Source organism: Convolutriloba macropyga, chromosome 2 (genome assembly GCF_964194025.1).
Source record: "Convolutriloba macropyga chromosome 2, txConMacr16.3, whole genome shotgun sequence".
Classification (NCBI taxonomy): domain Eukaryota; kingdom Metazoa; phylum Xenacoelomorpha; order Acoela; family Convolutidae; genus Convolutriloba; species Convolutriloba macropyga.
In genome coordinates this window covers 4,332,861-4,345,086 of record NC_134469.1, presented here as the reverse complement: position 1 = coordinate 4,345,086, position 12,226 = coordinate 4,332,861, and the positions used below count along the sequence as shown (strand labels likewise).

Here is a 12,226-nt window from a genome sequence, read left to right as displayed (position 1 = left end):
CTAGGGTTATTCCAACTTTGTCCCAACCATAAGTATCCCTCTTGTGCAGGTTTTGGAAATTTCATTTTGTCATGCACAAAACGTTTTTTCCCTATTTATACTTATCTATTGAAAATTATGATTTGAACCAATATTTTAGCGCAAGTTAGCGCCCCCTCTTTTCATCAAGTGTGTTCAGTGACGGCTTCATCTTGCTTTGGTATATAGCTTCGATAGTCAATAGCTTTTCTAATCTCCGACAGACGTCCCGAATTTTCTATTCAATGTCATTCGTGGCGCCACAACATTCAACCAGATGGTGACCAACCTGCGAATCTTCTTTTGATACGCTGATATCCTGGTGGTAACATGCCGGCTTGTTTGCTGACCATAGATGGATTCGCATCTATTACATTTTATCTGATATGCCACGTGGGTTTTCGGGTCTCCACGAAGGATGAGTTCAGCAAGAGCCTGATCGAAGGCCAGCGAATTAGATGTTGCATTATAATCCCTTTTAACCATCCCTGAATCACATTTTGCTTATGCTGCTAAAATTCGGTATTATTCTGTTGCCAGTTGGTTTTTGATACCAATGACAGGTGATATTACTATAGAATCCCTTCGGATTAACTTGGATTCTAAAGTGTCCTCCGAATTCTTGAGGAAAATTCGAATTGGTGGAACTAAATGAATTAAGAAATTAAAAGCAAATTTCAGATCAAAGAAGAATTAATACACGTTATTTTTTAAAAAAGTGTAAATTAGGGAAGGCAGCTTCAAAAATTGCGTTAAAAGTTATTATGAATCATGATACTCGAATTTAACCGTTTAGGGTTTCATTTTGGGTTTCATAAAAGTTATTGTGAATCAGTATACTCGAATTTAACCGTTTAGAACCCGGTTTTATCTATGTTTGAGTTCACCAAGATAACTTGGTCCCAGAGACCTTGCTCTGTTTGTTTTTCCCAAACGCAGTGTTTGGTCCCAACGATAGCGTTGAACATCATATTTATTCTCTGAAACAATCTTGGTTCTAATATTTAAACCATAAATTCTTATGACAATTGGTTACAGATACTGTCTCATAAATAATGAGCCATAAATCAGCTGGTTTACCTGTCACTTTCAAGTGTTTTTGTGTTTGCAGCCTTTAAAATGTAATTTTTGAAAGCTTCCGCATTAAAAATTTCGTGAGCATATTTGTAGTGTCACTACACCGCCTTCCCCTATTGAAGCATAATGCTCCACTCATTATTAATTCAAAAACTCGACAGCAAACTTCCATCCATGAGTTTCGTATATATTACGTGCACCGTCATCCATAAGCACGCATCTTATTTGATTTAATAACTGGAATCTCTCTTTTGGGCCTCCTTTATCAGGGTGTATCAAAAGAGACATATGTCTGAATCGCCGTTGGATTTCCTCAATCGTTGCAGTGGGCGAAATCCAAGGTAGATTGTATATTGAAAATGCTCCTGTACCTGGTAACAATTTCTCAATCTCCTGTAGTCGTCGTGTAGTAAGCTCTTTGGCGTTTAGCTCCGCCTCTAATTTTAACTCTAATTTTCTTAACCTTGAAGCCGTTTTTGAAGCTTTTTTCCGAGCTACTTCCAGCTCCCCCTCGTATTCAACGATTTTTTTATGAGCTGATTTTAGCTCCCCAGACAAAACGTCTGATTCAGTTCTTGCTGACTCGCAGTCGAGCCGCATTTGCTGGAGTTGGCATTCCAACTCAACTAAACTATTATTAGCTTCGATTCTAGCACGAAAGTGCTCCCGTTGCTGTTCGGCAACGATTAGTTGTTGCTTTACTCAACAACTTGCTTTTGTAGCATACTATTTTCCTGTTGTACACTTTTAAGTTGCTCCTGCAATTGCAAGGAAGCAACTCCCTGCTGTTCGCTGTTTTCTAACCAGACTTTCGTCCGATTCCTTTCCTGCGTAGTAATAGGCGGTCTCTGGGTTAGTGTTGTTGGGTATAATTCATCCCGGGCCACGACCGTTCTAAAACGGGTTTTGACCCCGCAGATTCTATAGAATCCTAGTCGGACAACTGCTTTTACTTCGTAGTTGCGGCAGATAATATACATAATCTCCCACTTCTGGTTCCATTTCGTTCTCTAAACAAAACCAGTATTAGACATGTTTAAGAGAATGAGCATCATTCCAGACTTTCTTTGACGTTGAAAAATTTTCCAACTGAAATAGATTTGTTTTTTCTTGGCTTACAGCCCGCGGCTCAAAGTCCGTTTTGTCGAAACCCGACAACTCGCATACTTTTGTTTTAACAAAATTTTTAGATTTGTTTTTTGGTTTTAACTGTTGGGTTTTCAGAACGGTTATATAATTAAGTTCGATTGACGGGTTAATCGGCTGTAGTGCCACTCTTGGTTGAGCACCTTCCAAAAATAACGTAGTTGATAAAATTATTCTTATACAAATTACTAGAAATTTTGCAATCAAAAATAATGTCCTTAGCGTTAAGGTCAATTCCCTTACAAAATGCCAAATTTTCGAAATGTTTCTTTCTATGGGTTTAATCTAAGGAACTTCATGCCAATTCAAATCACTGGTGTATGCGTTAAAGTCTAGTAGTTGTTCTTGTGTATACTTTCCATTTGGACCCAGGAAAACTTCTCATACTGTTATCGTTCTTCTAATCTGTCTATACATTTGAGCTAGCCGACTTTCTTCTAGCTGCTTCTCTGTGAAAAAACCATTGAAAACCTCCTTAAAAATAGGAACTTCACGTTTGCGTTCCTCAAGATAAGACAATACTTGTGGTTTTTCTACTATTGTAAGGTTTTGACCAAACGCTATCCAAGAAGCATTACCTAGTTGGAATATATTAGGGAACAATGGGTTGCACTTTATAAGCGTAAATTTTTTATAGAAATCCTTGGATATTGCGTTCATATAGCACACGAAGCTCTGACTATCATTTTGTGTTACAATAATCGGCACTTCATCAGTACAGTAATTTAGAGCAAATAACTCTACTATTATTTTAGCACAATGATGCACGTAAATTATTGCACCTGCTGACTCTGCATGCAGTCCTATGACTCCCTCTTTACCAATGAAAATAGAATGCGAATAATCGTTCCCCATTAAAGCCAATACGTTTTGTTTAAAATTTTTGTTCATTTTACATCTCAGATTTGACATTTCGTCAACAATTACATGCAGACTATTGAATTCTTGGACGAATAACGCATCTAAACCACTTCTACTGACATCTTGAGTAGTTACAGTGTATGTTGTTTGCTGAGAATTTATATCGAGGCTCAATTGGTAAAAAAAAAGACGTTTTGATGGTTAGTTTTATTTACTACAAGATTGTTTATTCTGATTTCCTCGCTCAAAATTTGTATGACAAATTTCCTTTCATCAGTGGTCTCACCCATCACATAGTGATGATTACCCACAGCAATCAACTCTGCTGTGTTTTCTTCCGAGAATCCACCTAGGTTGAATAATTTTGTTACATTTCCTTTTTGGACACTGTATTGGATATAATCAAGCTCGAATCTATCTTGATTCCAGGGATGAAATTGTTGGTTTCCAAACGGGTCTAGGAACATAATCTTTGATCCTCTTTCTGATTGCAACATTTCCTCGTTTATTTTTCCAAGTGTTACTTCTGCGCTAATGACTACACTACCCGTAATATTTTTTATCAATGGGGTTTGCCAAGCTACTGGATATGCAAATTTTACACCTTTGTTGTTCCCGCCTTTCATAAAGGCGCTCCCTATTTTTGTTTTCGTTTTATTTTCCATTTTTTGACTCTTGTAACTTTCTCAATAGGGTGGTTTCGAAGCTAAATTTCTCATTCCAAACCCCGGTAAATTTACCGATATCCCTTGTAACAATTTGCTACAAGCTTTGCTGGTAAGTGGATAGTACGTGGGAATCAATTGCGAGTTTTCTTGAATGAAAACTGCGTCGTCCCACCATGTGCTTTTTTTAGGCCACTGACGGTGTATGCGGCTTGAAACATGCAGTAATTTAATTGGATTTTAAAACTCTCATGATATAATACGTGTCCGGTAGATAATACAAGAGCATGTTTTTGGTTTTGAGTTCAGTTATCTCTTTCCCACAATGAGAATCTAGAGGTTTTTACTATATTTTCAAAGTTATATGCCGTAATTTCTGTTTTGTTGCTCTTAAGGGATCCCATGACAATGCAAAACACGAATATCTTACCAAAAATTGAGTCTCTGTTTGATGTCATCTTCTCTGTGTGCCTTTGCTAAAACAGTTATCTTTAGTCAAAGCCGTCATCACCTTGATCATCGTTCTTATTTTTATGCAAGAAATAATCTTTAAATTTGCTAGGTTTCGATGGGCTGGCAGCGGGTCGTGTATTAGGTTTTTCTGATGTTTCGACTGTTACTCGGCCAGGTCCTGGTTCCATTCTGGGTCTTTTCCATGACTTGCTTGTCTACTTGAACTTCGTGTAACCCTTTTTGAACTACTGTGATTTTCAGCGTGATCTCTTGTTATACTGTTGATGGGTTTGCCTTGTGTTGCTGTTTTTGTTTTACTGGAAGTCTCACTCGGAGTGCTGTTTAACTTTGTTTTGTTGGAACTGGTTGGCTGTGCTCCACTGTCGTTAGACTTTGCTTCCATATTTGTATACATCAGTGTCTCGTTTTCAGGTTTAGGCTGCAACAAACCTTCATAAGATTGTCCCACCTCTGGATTAACTTCGATTTGACTGGGGAGTTCTTCTGTTTTTGTTCCCTGGTCACTTACTCCAGCGCTCTGTTGCTTGACTTCAATTTCAATGAAACCGTCCTCTCCTTCGTCGTTGCCAGCCGGCCTCTCGGCTAATTTACCTTGTTTTCGGTATTCGTGTTGACGAAACTTGAATTTCTTGAGTCTGTGGTAATGCATTTTTGCTGTTTTTGAGTTTTTAGGTCTTCAATGATGACATTCAAATCATTTATTATTTCTCATATAACAAGAGGACCGCTATAGTACGACTTGAACTTTTTTGTTTGCCCTGGTTTTACTGTTGGATTAAACAGCAAGACCAGGTTCCCAGTTTGGTATTTAGGTCCAAACTGTTTTCGGATTAGTTCCATCAAACTTTGGAACGCTCCTGGCGCTGAGTTTAAACCCATTGGTAACCTCTTCCATTTATACAAACCCATAGGAGTGATGAAAGCAGTCAAGTTTTGTGATTCCTCCTCTAAGGCCATTTGGAAATAACCCGACGTTGGGTCAATGTTCGAAAAATACATTTTTCCATCCAACGAGACTATTACATCATTAATTCTTGGCAATGGCCAGCTTGTTTTTTTAATTTGTTTATTTAGACCTCTGTAGTCTACTACTAGTCGGAATGTTCCATCTTTCTTTTTAACTAGTATGGACGGTGCTGCCCACTATGAATGAGTTGGCTCAACCAAATTGGCCTCTTCTAGGTCTTCCAATATTTTTTTTATTGCTTTCCGTTTTTCAAAGCTCATACTGCCGTAGGCCCGCCTGAATTGTTTCGCGTCTTTTTCTAGTTTTATTTTATGCTTTATTTTATCAAAGAAACCCAAGTCATTTGAGTTTCTGGAGAATACTTGATTGTGCCTCATGAACATTGCAACTACTTGGTCGGACTGATTTCGAATCAAATCTGTTCCCTCTAATGTTGCATGAGTCCCCATCCGGAAAACTTCCGGATGTTTTGGCTGGTTCTTGCTTGTGAACAAACCATTTACTTGTATGCTGTCATCGTTGCTGAAAAACTCTCCAATTTTAGTATTTTGGAATAACTTGATATCATTATCAGAGAGGTGAACAAACCTCAATTGGCTCTTTGAGTCGTTTACAGATATCAGGCAGTCAGCCACTAAAACACCAGTGCGAATTTTAAAGTCCTTGAGGCCTTCAACCAGGCCTTGACTTTTCTTTGTCACCTCAGCGTTCTGATTTTTCACAATTACGTCTATCCAGGCTTCGTTTCTTGCCGGCATAATGAGCGTTTCCAACAGAAGAGTAAATGAATTAACGTTGTTTACGTTCTAGTAATAAGCGGACTAGAGAATTTGTCTCGACCACAAATTAATATCTTTTCGTTTAAATACAGTATCACTTTTGATCAGTGAGGATGTCCAAACATAGTAAAAGCGAGATATGATTTTCTTGAGTGACCAAAAACTCGTGCAAAAATTTGGGTTGTTTGGGTTTCATTTGAACTAAAGTTCAACTTTTCCTAAGATTTTCACTGAGGTATTATTAGCAGCTAAGACTCTGTTATTGTATGGGTCTATTCGTTTTGTGTCTCCTATGGCTTTCAGCAGTTCGACGCTGATGAGGGATACACTACTGCCGCTATCAACCAGCCCCATTTTCATTTGCCCTTGTCTGAGTATTTGTATAGTGAAGCATTTTGTTGTGCTGGTTGAACAGACTTTGATAACATTTCCCGATTCAGTTGTTTGCTTGGGTTTTCTGTTAGGACAGTACCGTTTCATGCGTTGGGAACTCCCGCAATGAAAACAGTTCCGACATTGTTTAATTCTATGCCCTTTTTGCCCGCATCCAGTACATGTATCCGTGAAGTTTCTATTAAAGTTTTTATCATTATTGGGGACTCCACTTTTTCCGTTTTCTAGCAAATTGGGTCTGTCCTGGATTTGGTTGAAGTTATTCTGTCCCTGATACCCGCGTCGTGTGTTTACCCAGCCTTGACTGTTACCGCCACTTTCCCTGGAATTGCCATCAGCAGTTCCCGATAACTTCTGAACCGAACCATTAACCGCCTCGATTAGGGATTTGTTTGAGTCATCTTGTCTAATGGCAGCAATTTGAGGCACTTGTTCTTCTTCTTCTATTCTTGTCACGGCTTCCAGATGTAACGCTCTTCTAGCGCTTTGTCCACAGTCATATCGTTATCTTCTAATGTTTTTCTTAGGTCTAACCTAACCTAACTGTGATGTTTTCCCTCCAGAAAACCCCGGAGCACTAAGTGGCCACGGATATCTTGTGACTCCTCTGGGTATGCTTTGTGGGCTAAGTGCTTTAAATCCCCCAGAAAATCCTTTAGTTTTTCGCCTGGGTGCCGCACACGACGCGCTAGCCGTCCCCGGAAAACAATCGGTTTTTCGCTGTAGTGATTTCGAAAAGCCTTAACAGTTTCATCGTAGCTGTCTCTCACGTTCTGCGGTAAGGTTCGATAGAATCCGATTGCTGACTTCGGAGGGTAAAATAGTGCCGCCGCTCATCTATTTCGCAAGCTGCTCCGCCAGAGCTTGCAGGATCTGTACGTGTCCATTTTTGCAGCTCCGCCAATAGCTCAAAATGTGTCAAGTAGCTCTCGAAATCATTTGAACCGGTGAAAGCCTCCGGCAATAACATTTTCGATACGGAACCCGCTGCCATTTTGACTCAAACTACTAGGTAACTTCCTTTATTTTACAGTTATGTCTCAGTACTGTTATATATTTATATATAAACTTATACCATTTTTTAAGGCCGGAGCAATTTTAAATTCGAAAGAATTTATCCGTTTTACTGGGTAAAATTTTCGTTTTAATGTTTGAGGTAGCCGAATAAGACAATCTAATACTTACGAAACTAGAAATTGTAAATATTAATAGTTTGCTAAATCATTTGAACCGGAAACTGTAATAAGTTTTGATACTCACCTTATTTCATTCAGGAATGCAAATCTTTGCCCCATTTTCCGGTTTTTACATTAAAACAAATAATAATGACACAAATAGCACCTTTGTTGTGAACTAACCTGTTGTTTGTGGTAATTCAGTGCAGCTCTCCTCCCTTGAAAATCTGCGGATTCGCTTCTTCTGGATCTTTCACTCCAAAGAAGCAGCCCGCTATTACTGAACAAAGAAATTCCACTGACTGCTCAGACACTCCCATTGACTTGCTGAGACTACCTTTCTCTTGAATAATTGTTCACACCCAGCACTCACTGTATTTCTGTGTTTTATCTGCAATGTCTTATTGCGTCACTGCCGCTGAACTTGCTTCTTTCAGTCAAATCCTTGAGCTGAGGAAGTGTGTTTCCTTTCTCGCAGCAACGATTGCCGTGTTGACAACACTTGTGTTACCTGTTCCACACAATCACTGGCCATGCCGATAATGGAAACACTGGGTTTTTGTTCCGGGTTCTATATCTCTGTCGCCAATATAGAATCCTTTCGGATTAACTTGGATTCTAAAGTGTCCTCCAAATACTTGTGAAAAATTCGAATTGGTGGAACTAATTGAATTCAGAAATTAAAAACAAATTTCAGCTCAAAGAAGAATTAATACAAGTTAGCTTTTATAAAAGTGTAAAGTAGGGAAGGCAGCTTAAAAAATTGCGTTAAAAGTTATTATGAATCGTGATACTCAAATTTAACCGTTTAGGGTTTCATTTTGGGTTTCATAAAAGTTATTATGAATCGTGATACTCGAATTTAACCCATTGGACCCCGATTTTATCTATATTTGCGTTCACCAAGATAATTTGGTCCCAGAGTCCTTGCTCTGTTTGTTTTTTTCCCAAACGCTGTGTTTGGTCCCAACGATAGCGTTGAACATCATGTGTATTCTCTGACACAATCTCGGCTCTAATATTTAAACCATAAATCCTTTTGACAATTGGTAGCAGATACTGTCTCATAAATAATGAATCATAAATCAGTTTGTTTAGCTGTCACTTTCAAGTGTTTTTTTGTTTGCAGCCTTTAAAATGTAATTTTCGAAAACTTCCGCATTAAAAATTTCGTGGGCATGTTTGTAGTGTCACTACATTACTTTTGCTTCTCACATTTACGTTAGTGTCAAGAAAAGCCAAAGCGCCTTCCGAGTTACCTTTTTCTAAGGTAAATCTTTAAAATTCATCGAGTTTGGCCGTGTTTTCGTTTTTCTAGGGTTATTACAAGTTTGCTCTGACCCTAAGTATCCCTCTTATGGAGGGTTTGGGAAGTTTCGTTTTGTCATGCACAAAATGTTTTTTGCCCAATGTATCCTTATCTAGTCAAAATTAGGTGACGTCTTAACAAATATACTTAACAAAAAGTAGAAATTGCAACGAATGTGATTGGTCGAGAAATTCAAAACACCATACCTCTATGCGTTAAATTAGCCTAAATTAGACATAGCCGAATGCTAGATTATGTTTTTTTATCGCATCTGGCCATGCCTTTCGGGCCACGGCCATGCCTCAGCGGCCCGTGGGACTTGATATGAATCTATCACAACCGAACGTGAGATCAGTTCCCCCAAAAGGTAAAATTATTCAATTTCGGCTTATCTAGCTTTCTGAGAAATTTTTTAACACGCATATCCTATTTTAAAACATGGAGAATTTGTTGACTAATCAGCCAATCGGAAAACAGTATTCCTATTTTCTCAATTGTGATTGGCCAGCAGTAAAATTTGTATATTTTGGTACGTCTGCCATTTTCTAGCGCCTAAAATTATTATTTGAACTAATATATAGCGTGAGTTCCCGCCCCCTATATTCATTCGAGTCATTAGCTTTTCTACTGTCCGACAGGCTTTTCTACCGTCCGACAGCTTTTCTACTGTCTACATCAAAGGATTGTCATGCACTGGATGCATTGAGGAGCAGCATATGTACAGTCCCATGAATGGCATTTGTTTTAATGGAGCACAGCTATGGAAATTTAAGATTTTGCCTGTATCAGTAGATTTTTGATGCCAATGATATCTAATTTTTCGTTCACCGTTTACGTTTATATTCAGGTCTAGGAACGCCAGGTCTCCATTACCGTTGTGTGTGTCAAGAGTGAATTGTAAGTTTTCGTGAAGAAAATTTGCATTCTTGAGGTACTCTAGAGGGTTCCCCTTAACAGTGCATACTATGTCATCCGCATACCTCTTGAATTATTTTACTTCCTCTGTCCTCCGTTGGTCCTTTTTCTGCACAATAGGAACAGATCCAAATAAATTCCTGCATGTTTTTATACTCCGTGTCAGTAAAACGTTGGCATTTTGCTGGAAACCAGTTTTTGCATTTCGCAGTCGTCTCCTTTCCCTCGCAAAGTAACGCGTCGGTTACAATCAATGCGCATTCCCTTCATATCAAGAGTTTTGGGATCTATTCTGTTTCGGCCCCCCAGTGTTTTTCATGATCCCCAGTTACAAATTATATGTTGTTATATAGCACGTTACTATGTAAGAAAATAGCACGTGCTCCTGGGGGTCATAAAAGATTTATGCTCACTAAGCTGGGGGGGGGGGGGGGGGGGGCGCAAAACAGAATAGATCCGAGTTTTGTTCTCCTTCCCTCATTGACAATGGGAGGTACTATCTCGTGGGAGGTAGAACGACAATGGGGAGGTATGATCTCGTGTGAGTTTTCGGCCTCGTCTTCCAATTCCATCATCAATCAGATGCGTATGTGTTTTAAACTCAAAAAGCCACCTTCAGAATTTTTTAATGATGCTAACAAGAAACCTTTTTCAGATGTCTGTGTTCAGCAAGTTGAGCCACGCACAAATAATATGTGGGGCTGTGTTCAGTGTCAGCTTTTTCCAGTCCTTATATGTTTTCAAAGAGGAGACAAAACATTATGCTATCATCGAGCGACTTATGGCGGGGAGGTAAGGCCGATGTGCTTTAATTTGCAGATGCAGCGATTACTCAATAGTCACGTTCCTATTAACAAAACAAGTTCCGTAGCTGGCAAGGTAAAGTCCGTGCAGATTACGTTATTCGGCATTTGTATGTTTAGACATCGAAAGTGGTTCACAACATTCTAAAATACAGCCTCTGATTGATTTCATGACACTTATATGGTTCCACAATTGTTTTAGATCAGAAATTGGAACAATCTAAATTGCCTGAAATAATTTCAGTTTGTTTGCTTCTGGCAGTATTCTTTTCTAATTTCCATGAAATTCAATTAAAGCAGTTTTTGAAATATCAAAACAAGAGTTTTTAAAAGTTATTAAAAATTTATGGCTCTCAATTAATGACTCTCAATTAATATATGGCTTGGTAAGATAATCTTAGTCTACTTTATTAACTCATTGTCCTGCTATTAATTATCAGTTTAAAGTCATAATCCAAGATCTGAATCACAGCAACTCAGATTATTGGCCCCTCGTCACTCTCATGTTGAATCAAAACCCACACAATCGGATTTTCAAATGGATTAGTGGAACCCACACAATCGGGTTCGCCGGTGGAATAATAAAACCCACACAATCGGGTTCTGAATGTGTCTTTACTCTAAAATTGCACAACACGTTGATTTTTGAAACTATCTAGTTTTAAAAATTGTCAGATTGTTTTTGCTGAATACACTTGGCAGTCTAAAGTTCTACTGTGATTTAGTATATACAAACGTGTTTCACAGACAATTTTGCGTCAAATGGTGTTCTTCTTTGGAAATATTATAAATTTTTTGGATATTTAGACGTGTTGACAAAATGGATGAGAGACGCCAATTGGATTACTCAGCTTCAGAACGATTTCTGTACAGACCTGCATTTGACGTCAGGAAGATAGGACTTTGCAAAGACAAGGATGTACAAGTTGTCGACAGACCCAAAAATGCTGTTTTTAAACCCATCAAGTGGAACGGAACAGTCTAGAAACTTATATTTTGTTGAAAAACTTAGTACTAACTTTGATTGAATTTAGAGGATAACCGATTAATAAAATTTATTGCCAGTTGTCCATTAATTAATTGCTCTCAAACAAAGTTTGTAGCAATTATTTTAGTCCTGTTGTCTTTTTATGCAATTTTTCGCTTGACGAAATTTTCGTCTGACCCTTTGAACTTTGTCCTCAAAAACGGGATAAACAGGCAACGTCCGCAGAAAAGTAAGTATTCTTTGAGCTTTACGCCTTACTAGTCTCTAAGTAAGCGATGCATCGAAACTTGTTTGGAGTCCCCAGTCGTTTGAGAGCAATTCGCCCGACTTTAGTAGAATGTTTAATTGTTCTTGAGAAGTTCATAGCAATTATTGTAAACATGTGTGTCTTTTTACGGCTTGAAGAGGGGTATTGAGATTTTACAGGTTTTTACGAGTCGAAGAGGAGTATTGATATTCTACAGGTTTTTACGACTCGAAGAGGAGTATTGATAGTCTACAGGTTTTTTAAGCAGAAAGCAAGTTTGTTCATGACTTGAATTTTGACTTCTTTCTATTCGAGCTTTTACCTCCGTTTTTGATTGTTGACTTCTGTTTTCGAACGTTGGACTTTAACAATAGCTTAGTTTGTAATGTATAGCAATTGGTAACAGTCT

At 38.4% G+C, this 12,226-nt stretch overlaps 2 protein-coding genes across 2 annotated transcripts in view; both read left to right on the top strand.

The window, feature by feature from the left end:
* Positions 1 to 12,226, top strand: part of LOC142335072 (late secretory pathway protein AVL9 homolog) — a 72,670-nt gene that overhangs the window by 21,408 nt on the left and 39,036 nt on the right. The window lies entirely within an intron of this gene.
* LOC142335070 (uncharacterized) lies at positions 10,414 to 11,648 on the top strand. The gene is made up of 2 exons (XM_075383408.1): positions 10,414 to 10,571; positions 11,390 to 11,648. Exons 1-2 carry the CDS (start codon positions 10,435 to 10,437, stop codon positions 11,565 to 11,567), a joined length of 315 nt encoding a protein of 104 aa, XP_075239523.1. The 5' UTR covers positions 10,414 to 10,434; the 3' UTR covers positions 11,568 to 11,648.

Excerpts from the sequence above, each read along its gene's own strand:
- LOC142335070 (XM_075383408.1), top strand. The coding sequence starts at position 10,435 with ATGTCTGTGTTCAGCAAGTTGAGCCACGCACAAATAATATGTGGGGCT. Across the intron at positions 10,572-11,389 it reads GAGCGACTTATGGCGGGGAG|ACGTGTTGACAAAATGGATG; the intron begins GTAAGGCCGATG and ends TTGGATATTTAG.